The sequence below is a fragment of the Lipotes vexillifer genome, unplaced genomic scaffold (assembly GCF_000442215.2).
Source record: "Lipotes vexillifer unplaced genomic scaffold, Lipotes_vexillifer_v1.1 scaffold382, whole genome shotgun sequence".
In the NCBI taxonomy this organism is placed as follows: domain Eukaryota; kingdom Metazoa; phylum Chordata; class Mammalia; order Artiodactyla; family Lipotidae; genus Lipotes; species Lipotes vexillifer.
Window position 1 is genome coordinate 10,651,940 of NW_006780611.1, and position 15,572 is coordinate 10,667,511.

At 43.7% G+C, this 15,572-nt stretch overlaps 1 protein-coding gene and 1 non-coding gene across 3 annotated transcripts in view; one reads left to right on the plus strand and one right to left on the minus strand.

The window, feature by feature from the left end:
- Positions 1 to 996: 996 nt before the first annotated feature.
- The window catches only part of EIF3L (eukaryotic translation initiation factor 3 subunit L), a 19,555-nt gene continuing 4,979 nt past the window's right edge, over positions 997 to 15,572 (minus strand). Inside the window, exons 5-13 of one of the 2 annotated variants that reach the window (XM_007454040.1) lie at positions 14,495 to 14,556; positions 13,274 to 13,343; positions 13,005 to 13,078; positions 9,615 to 9,786; positions 7,724 to 7,878; positions 6,778 to 6,948; positions 5,470 to 5,967; positions 2,416 to 2,496; positions 997 to 1,218 (exon numbers count right to left, since the gene is read on the minus strand). In XM_007454040.1, the coding sequence (XP_007454102.1) occupies positions 1,180 to 1,218; positions 2,416 to 2,496; positions 5,470 to 5,967; positions 6,778 to 6,948; positions 7,724 to 7,878; positions 9,615 to 9,786; positions 13,005 to 13,078; positions 13,274 to 13,343; positions 14,495 to 14,556 (1,322 nt within the window). In that variant the 3' untranslated portion in view covers positions 997 to 1,179. The remainder of the gene's footprint in view (positions 1,219 to 2,415; positions 2,497 to 5,469; positions 5,968 to 6,777; positions 6,949 to 7,723; positions 7,879 to 9,614; positions 9,787 to 13,004; positions 13,079 to 13,273; positions 13,344 to 14,494; positions 14,557 to 15,572) is intronic. The other variant, XM_007454041.1, reaches the window with a different exon arrangement.
- Positions 8,708 to 8,780, plus strand: TRNAE-CUC (transfer RNA glutamic acid (anticodon CUC)). Its single transcript has one exon. It is a non-coding gene; the product is annotated as a tRNA-Glu (tRNA).

The following is a 15,572-nucleotide window of genomic DNA, read 5'->3' on the forward strand; positions in this document are numbered from 1 at the left end:
CCTGCTTTGGCCTTGGACAAGCTATTTAATTACTCTAAGCCTCACTTTCCTCATCAATAAAACCAGGATTCCACATCTACCCGTCTCCAGAGTGAGATAATGCATAAACAGTGTTCAGACCATTCTGAGGGCCTTACTCCTGAATATCAAGTTTCTACAGCTCCAGGAACATTTGATCTTTGATGGGTAGGTTGTGTGAGTTACCTGAGACAACCAGTTTCAGTAAAGTTTGTTATTATTATAGATCAGTATGATCTGTGCTTTGTTAGAAAAGATTAGAAATTGGCTCTGATAACAATGTGGGCTGCTAGGTTTTGGGATGCAGAAGATGCCATCTCAAAGAAATACCCAAGATGGCAGATCCCATATGGTTGTTTAAAGGAGGGATGGCAGAGAGAGGGAAAAACAGGCACAACTCAGCTGTGACTGGCCGTGAAGGTTCCAGCAGACAAGCAGTAGCTCTGAACCTCACTGAGGGTGGGAGAGGCTGCCCACGACATAAACCAAAGTTTTCAGTGTGAAAAGTCAGGAGACCTGGGAGCAGAAGACAGTAGAGTTTGGAGCCAACTCTTTGCTTTTCCTTATAACTACGTGACCTTGATCAAGTCACTTAACTCCCCAAGTCTGTTTCCTCATCAGTGAAATGGGGATCCTACTAAACCCGAGCTGTGAAGTATAGGCAATGTACATGGATTCCTTTCAGCACAGTCCTGGCAGCAGGTGTTCAGTAGTTCCTTCCTGAAACCCAGCACTTCCACGAACATGCACGCAAATTATGGCAGGTCATTAATGCTCACAGGAGTCTTGTGAGATGCAGATAAGATACTGAATATGAAAGTGTCCTGTATACTGTATAATGCTTTATGAATCCAGGGATTAAATAATTCAAACACCAATAACAAATGCATCAGGAGAAAGTATCTCATGACAAATGGGAAATTACATATTGTTGCCCTTGTCCACAGATGCTCCCCAACAATAATGAGATGACAAATCTGACTCTAAAGAAGGTTCTTTATTGAGACCTATTTAAAAAATTCCACTCCCTGATCTAAATAAACTTCAACGCAGTTGACTGGCTGATGGCTGAGCTAGGTAAAGGCTTCATGGTGGCAAAAACACTCCCCACCTACGATGACATCAAAATAGGTTCCTGAGTAGCATCAAGTATGAATATACTCAGGGTCTCTGTCCCATCTTCTTCAGGGTTCGATTAAGCTAGAAGAGAAAGAAAAGCAAAGTCAGATATGGCTTTTTTTTTTTTTTAATTTATTTGTTTGTTTGTTTTGGGCTGTGTTGGGTCTTCGTTGCTGCCTGCAGGCTTTCTCTAGTTGTGGTGAGCAGGGGCTACTCTTCGTTGCGGTGTGCAGGCTTCTCATTGCAGTGGCTTCTCTTGTTGCGGAGCACGGGCTCTAGGCACTCAGGCCTCAGTAGTCGTGGCATGTGGGCTCAGTAGTTGTGGCTTGCGGGCTCTTGAGTGCAGGTTCAGTAGTTGAGGCGCACAGGCTTAGCTCCTCTGCGGCATATGGGATTTTCCCGGGCCAGGGCTCAAACCCGTGTCCCTTGCATTGGCAGGCAGATTCTTAACCACTGTGCCACCAGGGAAGCCCAGTCAGATATGGCTTTTTCATCAAACCTTTTCCTACAGTGTGCACGATCACCAGGCCAGGCCGCCCCTCTGACATGAGCATGAGTTGTCTATTATTACGTGTAAATGCTCGGTTAGGTCCTCCACCTGACATTCTTATGGTGTCACACAATTCATGCAGCTTGTTCTATCTGCCCTTCACACTCAACAAACACACATCCCATACTGCTCTGCCCATTTTATAGACAGGAAAGGGATCCAGGGTGGCTAGACTTGCCAGGGCTGTATTATTATCCTGCAGGAGGAGTCTGGTAGCATGGACCACAGCACAGCAGTGACCTCTGCTGGAGGACTCAAAGCACCAAGATGCAGTGGCTCTAGCTACGGCCACAAAAAGTGACCCACAAGACCTCTCCAAGGGCAGGATGTGGAATGCACCAAGTCTGTCAGAACAGAGCTTCATGGTCTCAGCTTGCAGAAACTGGCCAGACCTGTCTAAGTCAGAGAGTAACTGCCAAATGGTGAGGGATGGGTAAGAGCAGGCAGTGAATCCACCCATATTAGGAAATACCAGGGAGGGAGAAGAGAGCTGGCCACCCGCAGCGGGAGATCTTGGAAAGAGATGCTCCAGAGAAGGCTGACACAGCAACTCCTACAGGCCCAACCCCACTCCCCAAACCCCAAGCAGCCAGCCAGTCTAGCTCAGAAACTTAAAGGGCCAATTTCAGGCTTTCTTGAAAACAGAAATGAGAAATAAACAATTTATAACTCCCCACCCAGTTCCTAACCTCTGTCCCCAGCCCACACACCACTCTCAGACCTCTCACCTCTTCAAATTTGTGAATCTGCCGGATGAAGAAATCCCCATAGCGCCTGGCCACCTTGGTGTCTGCAATGTGGATCATGTCCTATGAGAAAAGCAGCCAGACAGGAGCAGTGAGGGAGAGCCACTTACGGACCTGCAAATAGCAGTGATGCTAAGTGCTAGATAAACCCCTATGGAAGAGCATTACCAGTCAATAGCAACTCTTTCTTTTTAGATGGCTGATTTTTATTTTCTTCTTGTTAATTCATTTATTTTATTTTCTAGTCTTTTTAACAAACATGAATCTTTTGGCAATAGTAGCATTTAAAATAGCATTTTATTCTTATACACTGTTTATGAGTATAAAGTTGCAAATTAGTCTAGATTTTAAATTGTTTTTTAGCTCAAAATATTTTGTTGAGCACCATTTTACTTGTAAATTATGACATAATCTAGGTTAAGACCCAAGAATTTTCCGAATCTCTCTGATAGAATTTTTTCAAGTCAAGGATGAAAAAAGGCAAAAAAAATAGAAAGTATTTTGCCAAAGACAAACCTGAACCAATAAGGAACAATAATAAAAACATGCAAATTAAAAACATTTTCATGTAGGAAATTTAAATCATATTATTAATTTAACCTGAATAATTTAAATTAAATTATTAATTTAACCTGAATATAACCTCACAGCAAAATTTTATTTGTAATAACCAAGTTGCTAAATCTTGGGAGAAGTGTTTTATTAAAGACCATCCAGATGGTTGGGACCAGTTCAGCTGGGTCACTAAAAGGGATGGAGGGATGGAGCAAATGACTGATATTGCCAAAGAACGTGTACATGTCAGGCATTGGGAATAAATTCAAAAAGGACTTTAGTTAGCTGATGTGATACTGCAGGGGATAGACAGTTCTGATATTTAAAAACATGACTTGAAAACAACATTGATTGATGCATTTGATCTGGCTCTGTTCTCTCATAAGAATCATACTTATTTTATGGGATTACAGGCACATTTGACATTACATGGTAGATAAATGAGAAGTTGTCTATAAAGGAAATTTTATGCCATTTTACATTAAAAAATGTATTTAAATTAAAAAAAAAAAAAAAACACATTGAAAAACTTCCACTACAGACATGTTTCTGCTTTTGGTGAGTTTGTTCATGGCAGGGATAGCCAAGTTCTGCCAAACACCAAGCCTTCAAAAAGCCATTAAGTCTAAAATGAGAGAATCTGGTTTAGCAAGATGAGCTTCCAAAAACAAACTACCCAAACTGGCCAAGCAATTCCACAACTAAGAATATATACCCAAGAGAATATTGTTCACACAAAACTTGTACACAAAAATTCATAGCAGCATTATCCATAATAGCCAAAAAGTGAAAACAGCTCAACTGTCCACGAACTAATGAACAGATAAACTAAGTGTGGTATACCCAAACAGTGGAATATTATTCGGCTGTAAAAAGGAATAAAGTACTGATACCTGCTACAACCTCGATTAAACTTGAAAAGATGCTCAATAAAAGAAATCAAATGCAAAAAGTCACATATTTCATGATTCTAATTTTAGAAAATATCAAGAATAGAAAAATCCACAGAGACAGAAGGAAGATCACTGATTTGCCAGGGATGGGGCGGGGGAGGAAGGAGGAATGGGGAATGCTGTTAACGGGCAGGGATTTCTTTTTGGGATGACGGAAATGCCGTGGAATTAGATAGCAGAGATGGTTGCACAACATGGTGAACAAACTAATAATCATGGAATTATACCCATTAAAGTGGTGAAGTTATGCAAATTTTATCATTAAAAACTGTCAGCCAAAAATAAATTAATTTAAAAAATTAATTTTTATTGGAGTATAGTTGATTTACGTTGTGAAAAAAGAGTATTTAAATTAAATAAACAAAAAGTAGTTGTTAGCAATGGATAAACACACACATATGTATGGTATAGGTCTTGTGAGGTTATTTGTCTGTTAGGGTTGTGTATCCCTAAGAGATGTTGTGTACATATGTGTGTATTGTAGACCAACATCTTTCTGAAAGCAACCAAAAATGTAGGATATTTAAAAAAACTGCCTCAGAGGCGCTTCCCTGGTGGTGCAGTGGTTAAGAATCTGCCTCCCAGTGCAGGGGACACGAGTTTGAGCCCTGGTCCGGGAAGATCCCACATGCCGTGGAGCAACTAAGCCTGTGAGCCACAACAAAGAGCAGCCCCCACTCACCTCAACTAGAGAAAGCCTGCATGCAGCAACGAAGACCCAACACAGCCAAAAAAACCAAAAAAACACCGTTATGTGTACTGTTCAATAGCCAAAAACCACCCAAATGTCCACCAGTAGAAGAATGGAAACACCGTGGTCAGTAACTGCAGTAGAATTTGGACCATCATACATCACAGAACAATAAGCATGACTGACCTACTGCTACATATGACAACGGTGGATGGTGATTCTCTTAAATATAATGTTGAGCAAAAGAAGCTGGACAGAAAATACCACATACTGCATAATCCCATTATATCAAGTTCAAAACCAGGCAGCACCAATCTAGGGTGGTACAAGTCAGGACAATGGCTTCCCACCCACTAAAGTACTTCCAGCAATCTACTAAGCACCCTCCCCCCTTCTTCTCCAACCTCATCTCCCACCACAACCTCCTCTCAGGCCACGCCAGCCACACTGCAGCTGTCTGGGCTCGCTCCTGCCTCAGGGCCTTTGCTCTAACTGCTCCCTCCACCTGGAATGCTCTTCCTCCAGGTAACTGCTTGCTAATTTCCACACCTCCTTCAAGTCTTAGCTTCAGTTTCACTTTCTCAACAAAGTCTACCCTGAGCACCTTACTTAATACTGCAGCCTGTGCCTTCCATCACCATTACCCCAACTTACTCCACGGCACGTGGCAACTTCCAAAATACTACATGCTTGCTTAATTATAACGCTTTTTGTCATTTTTTTAACACTAGAATACCAGCACAAGGGCAAAAATCTTTGTTGATTTTGTTCAGTGATGTGTCCCAGATGCCCAGAACAGTGGGTGCCTTGAGAACCTAGCCCAAGGGGCAGTCATACCTTATCGATGTAGAAGTCAACCTCAGAGGCTGACTGAAATTCGCCATCGAGGGCAGAGATGCCACTGGTCCACACCAGGTTCTTCATTTTGTGTTTGAAGACAAGAAGCTGGATTCGGAACTCCTGCTCAGTGAGGTCCAGGAAGCCGGCCAGCTTGGCCACAGGCATGGTGGTGTAGAGCTTGAGGAAGCTGCGGATGGTTGAGAGTTGGGCCTGCTGCTGCACCTCATCAGAAAACACCTTCAGCTGCTGTAAGAAGGGCTCCTTGTGGTAATTGGGGTGTACGTTGTCATAGTTGGGCACTACAGGTGACAGGAATTTGGGGCAGGAGTAGCTGAAAAGTTCCTCGTAGACCTGTGGGTCACCTTTCTGCATGCGTAGCATCTTGTCCCCATATTTCTCCCGCAGCTGGAGGTGAATGCTCTCATCGATACGCATGGGGTACATGGTGAGAGCAATGGCCAGCAGGGCGTGCATCTGCTCATTCTGCTTGTTAATCTGGGGGTGGGGGGAGAGATCGGTGCAGGGTCAAATGAATGGATTTTCTGAGGTCCCCACCATCCTCCAAAGTACACTCTGTACAGACCTTCTGACTTCTCCCTTTGTCTGACACTCTTCAGCTAACTTTCCCAATGTCTCCTCCAATCCTCCCTCTAGCTCTACGGAACTTCTGGCCTAGTTCCAGGTCCTCTGTAGATGTTTCCTGGATTCTTTACTGGTACCTCTGCCTCGGTCTCACCAATCCGCCCTACACGTCACTGGCAGGTCAATCGTTCCACACCAATTATGATCAATTCACCCAGAAATCTTTGATGGCACTTAATGCCTCCAGAATAAAGATTAAATACTTTAGCTGGGTAGTGAAGGTTATCCCAGACTCTAATACCCCAATCTGACTGTTCTCCTGCCTTCTAGCCAAAATGATTTATTGTGCTACTACATGACCATACTTCCAAGTCTCAACACCTCTGCTCTGCTTAGAAACCTGCTCCCAATTCTATGCATGTTTTGAATCCACCCTCCTCCAGGCAAACTGCCTGAGGGCAGTACCCACATCTAACTGATTTTAAACACCCACAGCCCACACACTCTAGGCACTGCTAGGGAATAAAAGTGAAACAAAAATCCTGTCCTTATCATCAGGGTGTTAATGATCTGAAGTAATAGGTGTAACAAAGAAAACACTTAAGTAGGCTAGCCATTAAAAAATCATCCTATTGAAAAAGCATATAAAAGAGCAAAATTTTGGAAGGCGTTTACCCAAAACTTGTTGGCATAGGTGTGTCAGCTGGTCAGAGGCCTCCTTACCATCTCATATTTGTACGTGGTCCTTTGGAACATGCTCTTGGTCCTCTGGATGTAGAGAAGGATGTTGGCAAAGACCCGGATAGCATCCTGGTATCGACGCATCATCAAATATGCAAAACCGACATAATAGTATGTGGTAACCTGGCACTCGGGCACACGAGAATACATGCTCTGTGGAAGGAGGCAGAAGCAGCAGCCATGAATCTCACTACCAATTCATCCCAGGTAGGATCTGAAAATTGCTGGGGTCTAGTGTCAGCTGAGGTGGAAGCACTGAGAGCTCCCTGCAGAGGCCCTGAACTACCCAGAGGAATCCTGGCTCTGAAGTCAGAGGCTCTGAGTGCAGATTGTACCACTTACTGATTATGTGACCTGAGGACTCCATTTTCTTGGCTGTAACAGAAAAGGACTGGACCAGGTAACCCTAAAATTTCCTTCAGCTCTAAAATCATCTACACCTCACTTTCACATTCTTTCTTGCTTTCTAGTCCTTGCTTTTCCAAATAAGCCCTATAAGAGAAAGGACAGATAAGATACACACACATCAAACAAAAACGTACCAAGTTTCTGTGGCTAGGATAACAACCACTGCTAACGTATCATTACCTGTGCCACCTTAGAACTAAGTAAGTCTTTCATTAATTCTTCAGTGAAAGCTGAAAAGTAAAAATCTGCCAGCATCAGTCTGGTTTGAAAACAGAATCAAAAGACTGCTGAATATTTTAAGTGTTGTTAAGCACCAAAGAGAAACCACCTGGTCCAGGTTCAGATTTTCCCTGCAGTGGTTTTCCCAGTTCTTGTCTCAATTTTCCACTGCCCTGGGGAGGAATCCTCTTTTATTCTCCGTGAAATCTGTCCTAATAATAGATCAGAGTCTCTCTTGAAGCAGACAGACAGACTATCTGGCTCTGGGAAGGTAGGCCTGAGGAAACAGGGAATGAATTACCTTCTTGTTCAGTTCGATGTTCTCCAGCACCTTGATGGCCTGGTAGTAATCCCCCAACAGGGAGTGCAGACGCAGAAGCCCCACCAGGCTGAAGTAGCCAAGCATCTTGTAGAGGGAGTGCCGTCCATACTCCCCAGCCACACTCTCAGGGTCACCTGAGAGAGACACACGGACACTGTGAGCACTTCAGCAGAGGGAGGGGAAGGAGGGCAAGCCTGACCCTTGAAGTTTACCCTCAGTAAACTCTTCATCTACTGCCAGTCTCTAAAGCTTCCTGCAATAGGGAATAACTGCCTTAGAAGGAATACCAAGAAACATCATGCCTGGCCTTATGCTAAGCTTACATTTCTAAGTTACCTAAGGGGTGTGGCAGCCCCCCACATCCATACACACCTAAGAATATGACAGGACCCCTCTCATCAATAAGAGTTACTTGGCAAGGCCCCTCCTTTCAGGAAGTCCATGAGATCAAAGCTATCTTCCTAATAACACTATTTAGGTGTGTTCCTATTTATCTTCCTAAGATACTATTTGCCTTTCTCACTGAGTTGACATTTGCACTGATGGTGCAAAAACAACGCGGGTAAAACTATGGACAACTTAGCATCAATCGGGTAGTGGCACCAAACTCTACTGTCATCACTGTATTCTTTACCACCACTCACCTGCAATAAAAGAACCAGCCACTTCCTTTTCCCCACAAAACCCCATTTTTAATTAAAAAATAACTGATACACAGACTATGAATAGAGACATGCGTATTTTCTCAAAAATGAGTGCAGTGAGCTTGTTAAGATGTCAATGAAATCAACTGGCAGTGTTTGCTGCCAATGAAAACTTGAGCTTTTAAGTAAAAATTAGAATGAATTTCATAAAACTTCTATTTGCCACTGTGAACTCAACAGCTCCCCAATGAAGACCTATCTAATAAGGTTGATGGTCAAAGTAACAGATGTGGTTTCAAAAAACTGTATAATTGGGACTTCCCTGGTGGTCCAGTGGGTAAGACTCTGAACTCTCAATGCAGGGGGCCCAGGTTCGATCCCTGGTTGGGGACCTAGATACTGCATGCATGCTGCAATTAAGAGTTCGCATGCCGCGACTAAGACCTGGCACAGCCAAAATAAATAAATAATTAAAACAACAACAAAAAAACTGTACAATAAAATGTGTCAACTTTCAGAAAATCTTGATAGCTCAATCAATCAGTATTTTACAAAATCACGCACGGGTAAAAAAATTCATTCAAGCTGCAGGATAAACCAATAAACTTTAATGTAACAAAGTATAAGTTCACTGATAAGGCTTCAGATTCCACACTGCAACTAACCTGTATGAAACTACCCGCTGTCAACTTCTGATGCAGAACCAGAGAAGAGCCAGGCTACCTGTAAAGGCTATTAAGTTTCTCTTCCCAATTAAGTCCCAATTAAACATCTGTGTGAGGCCAGCTTTCCCTCAGACACTTCAACCGAAACAGCATATTGCCACAGACTGAGTGAAGCAGCAGGAGACTCCAGCTCTCTTCTATGAAGCCAGACATTAAAGAGGTTTTTTGCAAAAACACCACTCTTCTCACTGTAACAAGATCTGTATATAGATAAACCTTGTGATTCTTAATCTTTTAAGACTGTAAAGTGGTCCTCACACCAGAAAGTCTGAGAAGTGCTTATCTAAACACAGGCCCTGGAGAGGGAGTAGAAGTGTCTACAAATGCAGCTCTCAGGAAGTGCTTGTTCAGTCTGTCGGCTAACAGACTGCCAAGCCCAGCAGCCCCCAAATCAGCCCTCGGCTCCTGTTCACACCCAAATACCAAAGAGGAGCAGCCCATCGCTCCTCCGCACTACCCGCGGCCTCTACTCGTGAGGCACAGATGGCAGGCAGCACTCACCTCCACTTGTGTACACCTCCAGCTGTCGGTTGATGTTGGACTTGTCTACAAGGGAGTGAAGGACATTGAGGACACTGTGAACATTCCAGATTTTGGGATTGGAACGAAGGAAGTCGATCTCCTCCTCTGACTTCTTGGCAGTCTTACAGCGGTACTGACTAAACGACTGAAACTGTCGAGGAAGAAGGGAAACGTGCAGCAGTGGCGTTAACGCCAAAGGGACAGCACAGCACACAACACGCTACTGCCACCACTTCTCCCGCTACCCCAGTCTGTGCACCACTGGTTCTTTCAAAGCCATCTTTGATTAAGCTGCGGCTTTGTTCATTACTGACTGTGTTACTTATTCCACAGCTAAGCAAAAAGCTCTAAAATGAGAGGTAATTTGTGGAAAAAAACATTCAATTTGGAGTCAAACATAGTCTAAAGTTACTTAACGTCTCTGGGCATCACAGTGCCATCAGCCTGGCCACCAGAATCAGGTGGCTTACAACAGATCTACTCATACATGGTAGAGATGGGGCAGGTACCTGCATGTGTGTCTTCCCTTCCAGAGCTGACCATCAATTCACCTGTGACAGGAACCCAGTCTGAGTTACCCCTGTCCCAACCACAGAGCCTGGACAAGTGTAAGGCACATATAGGGTACATACCACAGCTATTTGTTTGGGGCAGGGTTTCTATCTGGGACCAGCACTGGGCTGGCTCCATCTGTCACCCAGAGACTAGCATAGGAGACCTAGTTACTCTGTCAGAATTAAAAGCTCCCTGGTTGATTTCTGGTGCATACACAGGTTTGGAAACCAGGGACCTAGAATCTAGGTTCTAGATGACCTAAGATTACCTTTCAACTCTTAAAATATCACCCTCCTCCAAGAGTGCAGCAGAAAACGTTTCCAAATTTACAACAAACAAATAGTATCGGGGCTTCCCTGGTGGCGCAGTAGTTAAGAATCCACCTGCCAATGCAGAGGACACAGGTTCGATCCCTTGCCTGGGAAGATCCCACATGCCGCAGAGCAACTAAGCCCATGCGCCACAACTACTGAGCCCACGCGCCACAAAGAGAAGCCACTGCAATGAGAAGCCCGTACACTGCAACCAAGAGAAGCACCCACTCGCCGCAGCTAGAGAAAGCCCGCATGCAGCAACGAAGACCCAACACAGCCAAAAATAACAATAAATTTATAAAACAAAACAAAACAAAACAAACAATAGTATCCAGAATATAGAAGGAATTCTCATAAGCCAAAAAGAACAAGATCATCCAATAGAAAGATGGGCAAAGGATACTAATGATCACTTCGAAGAAAGACAGAATTGGTCAATTGGCAGGGAAAATGCTCAATCTCTTCAGAGAAATGTAGATTAAAACGATGACCATTTCTTTCTTATCAAACTGCCAAAAATGAGATCGATACCAGCCGGTACAGAAAACTTGCTCTCAAATGCTGCTGGCAGTAGTATAATTTGACACAGCCTTTTAGGAGGGAAGTAATTACTATTTATTAAAACCCAAAATGTTCTATATCTTAATTGTGGTGGTGTATACATTTGTCAAATCTCATCAACTGTACACTTAAAATTGGTACACTTTATTGCATGCAAATTGTGACTCTACATATCTGATTTAAAATAATTTTAAGGGCTTCCCTGGTTGCGCAGTGGTTGGGAATCCATCTGCCAATGCAGGGGACACAGGTTCAAGCCCTGGTCCGGGAAGATACCACATGCCATGGAGCAACTAAGCCCGTGTGCCACAACTATTGAGCCCACGTGCAACAACTACCAAAGCCCGCGCTCCTAGAGCCCGTGCTCCAGAACGAGAAGCCACCACAATGAGAAGCCTGAGCACCGCAATGAAGAGTAGCAACTAGAGAAAGCCCACGCGCAGCAACAAAGACCCAATGCAGCCAAAAATAAATAAATAAACAAATTTATAAAATAATTTTAAAAGCAAATATCCTTCAGCCAACAATTCTACTTATAATCATCCCTAGAAATAGACTTTTATCTGTAACACATACACCAGAAGAGTGGTACACCATGTACATGGCACGAAAGGACAAGGCAGGTCTCTATATGATGACTATCTTTCCAGACAGTAATTGATGCCTCTGCAAAGGCAAGGAAGGAAGACACTTTCACTTTATCTGCAGTTAAAAAAAAAAAAAAAATCTCAACAATAGCAACACATTCATATATTACTGCATCAATACAAATAAATGAAAGAGTGGTGGGGAATAGGAGCAAAAAAAAAAAAAAATTTTTTTTAATTTTAAAAAAGACAAAAAACAAGAAGAATGAAGAAGAGAGCGGTGGGGAAGAGCCCCTCACCCCGTGCGGTTTAACTGGTGTTTTCTTCTTAAGCGGCTTACAGTGCTCTCACTTTTCACAAAGACTGGCTGGTGGAATCACACCTGGCCCACACTGGCCAGTCTCTGTTAGAAGCAAGAGCACTTAAACCCCTTAAGAGAACACCAGTTAAGCCCAGGGAATTAGGATTATCTTAAGAGGGATGAGGAACCTTAGCACAGATGATCCTCACTGACTTGCTGCTAGCCAACAGAACAGCCAATCTTCTAAAATTATGCCAAATAACAAGCCAAGGAGCCAGAGAGGGCAAACAAGGCCAGTGTGGTTTGTGGCCTTCACTGCACAAAGGACTGAAGCCTGTCTTGAGCAGGAAGCCTCTTTCTCAAAGAGCCCTAGGAAGGTTTCCTAAGCTCACCAATCACAACTTATCGGCACTCTGTACTCAAAGTCTCTTTGATCCGTGGGGCTCAAATAACTGCTTTATTAGGAAACTGATTTCTCCTGAAATACCTAGTAAGAACTGTGCCATCCCTGTAAAACATGGAAAAGATGTTTTTCCAAAATCAATTATTTTATGGTTTTTAGAAACAGCACTCTGAGATAGGTAATTTTTCCCTTTTGATAAAAATGTTCTTTCATTCTGATCCAACATATACTCACATCATCAGCACCACAATCAAGATATAGAATCTTTCTCCTGTAGCCGAGGAAAGTGAGGCTCAGAGAGCTAAGTAACACATCATCACTACAGAGCCACCAGGTGGCAGCCCCCAGACAAGTACCCACTCCTAGCTGACTCCAAAGCCTGGAAACCTGTGTTCTTCCCGCCAGACCACCTCTCAAGGTCAGTTAAGAACGTGGTGAATGTCAGGAGCTCAGTTCTCCAGACTTCTGAGGTCAGAATGGAGCTCTTAGACCTCACTGATTCAAAACACCACAACACAGAGGCCACTTCCACAGGGTATTTCACACTACCCTAGGGTGGCCATGATCTTTTTAACAACACAAACGACAGTAACAGCTGCTCCTTGTCTGGACCAGTTATTTCAAATTAGGCCAAGGCTGACCAGATACCTGGTAGATGAACTCATCGATGATATCCCAGAGCCACTGGTTGGGGAGTTCGAGGGGAGCAGGACCATCAGCATCTGGGCAAGAGACCACAGAAAGATCAGACTCGATCAATGACTATGCCCATTCAGTAAGGCTGCAGAATGCATTTTGTAATTTCTCTCTTAAAGACTATGAACCACAAGACTTCCCCCTCTTCCCACCTGCACATTAAAATCCTGCTAAAAAGAGCTGAAGGCCAATACGAGGTCTCATCATAACCTCAGACTCACTGAGAATATAGTTGAAGAGATTGCAGTAGTTGTAATAGGATTCAAACCTCTGCTCCAAGGAGGGTCCCCCCTGTAAAGAAAGCAGAGAAAGGACACATTTAATCTAAATGCATTCTACTCATGGCCTGCCACTGACAGTTGAAAACAAATACAGCTCATCCTTGAAAACACAGGGGTTTTGGTCAAAAATCTGTGTATAATCTGTGTGTAATATATCGTTGACCCTCTACATCTGCAGATTTAACCGATGGTGGATCCTATAACACTATAAATATTTATTGAAAATATCTGCATATAAGTGGACCCGCATAGTGCCAACCCGTGTTGTTTCAAGGGTCAACTATATATGAGAATTGACGTCGGCTCTCCCTTCCTAGCATGTGAGAGCACTCAAGTGACAGGGAAGACAGTTAAGTGCTACAGCAGTTCAAAGGGGCACTGAATACCTGACGCCAATGGTCAAGTTTTATACCAAAAACTTTAACTGACCATTAAAGATCAGGCATATAGATCTGGCAAGGCAGAGGAGTGAGGGGAAGGTGTTTCAGGAAAAACAGGACTAATGAAGGCAAAGAAGTAAAATCGTGGTGCTTGAAGGTTAGGGAGTAAGGCAGACAATGTTACACTGGGCTACACTGGGCCAGAAATGCAGAGGTCTTACAGTGCCAAACAAGAATTAAGCCAGGGGGTCAGCAAATCCACCACCACCTGTTTTTGTAAATAAGAACCTTAAATGGCACACAGCCATGTGTACTCACTGTCACGGCTGCTACAAAGCTGAATAGATTCGACAGAGACCATTACAGCCCTCAAAGCCTAGAATACTCCCTATCTGGCCTGTATACAGCAGGCTGCTGACCCCTGCTCTAGACTTCATGTGGCTGGCAACTTAGAACCACTGAAGATTTCTGAGCTGGGGAACAACGTGATGTATGGTGTATTTTGTGATGGAGTAGAAAGCACACTGCCTTGGAGTTGTAGCCCCACTGCTGTGGGGATAAAGAAATTAAAAAGGATGGACAGGCTATGCAGTGGTACCATTTGCCTGAAACAGACACCCAGCTTTCTGGGTTCAATCATTCCCTCCATTCTTTCTTAAAAGCAAGCTCAGAAAACATGCCAACCACTCTTGGACAATGAAACAATATAAACTAGCAATTGTTTTCCAGGGACAAAAATGGCATAGAGTTTAAAAACTGCCAGCAACGTTTAGATACTCACACTGACTTTGGCATATATGTGCCTGTAGTATAATTCTTTGTACAGAATCAGAAAGACAGCATCTGAAAGAGATGGCAGAGGGGTGCTTTAGTAATCCACCAAACAACTGGGGTCTTCTGGTAGTTTTAGCCTGTGGTGGGAAGTAAAGTGGTAAACGTGATTTCAGAAACCAAACAACATCAAAATTCTAACATTTACACCCCAAGAATACATGCAACGAGAAACTTCATTTCCCACTTTATTCTTTCAACCTCATCTTAATCTCATTCAGGCCCATTTTCCTTCACCACTTAGATATTTTTGCCATACAGTTGCTTAACCAAGACGTAAATACTAATGGCTCCATGGAAGGCGATATGACAGTATCAAAATTGCAAATACATGGGGATCTTTGACTTAGATGTCCTATTTTAAGGAATTTATCCTATTGACATGATGCAACCATTAAAAAGAAAGAAGGCGGGGACTTCCCTGGTGGCACAGTGGTTAAGAATCCACCTGCCAATGCAGGGGACACGGGTTTGAGCCCTGGTCTGGGAAGATCCCACATGCCACGGAGCAACTAAGCCCGTGCGCCACAACTACTGAGCCTGCTCTCTAGAGCCCGTGAGCCACAACTACTGAGCCTGAGTGCCACAACTACTGAAGCCCGTGCGCCTACAGCCCATGCTCCACAACAAGAGAAGCCACCGCAATGAGAAGCCCACGCACCGCAACGAAGAGCAGCCCCCTCTGGCTGCAACTAGAGAAAGCCGGCGCGCAGCAACGAAGACCCGACGCGGCCAAAAATAAATTAATTAATTTTTTAAAAAGTGGGGATGAGCTCTTTGGATATCAATGTTGTGCAGAAGTTAACATACAGGTCTGAGACTATGAGCCTTAGAAAGGCCTGCTGGTAAAGTTGGTCCTTGCTTGGCATCTGGGAACCTAGATTTCAGGAGGGTTTCCCACCAATCTCATAAGGGTGGTCTGCTATTCCTAAACTGTGCAAACAACATGATTTACACTGAACACCTGCTTTCCTTCTGGGAGTCTGGAATTTCAGTACATGCTAGGCAGAGGATGTGCCTACACCACC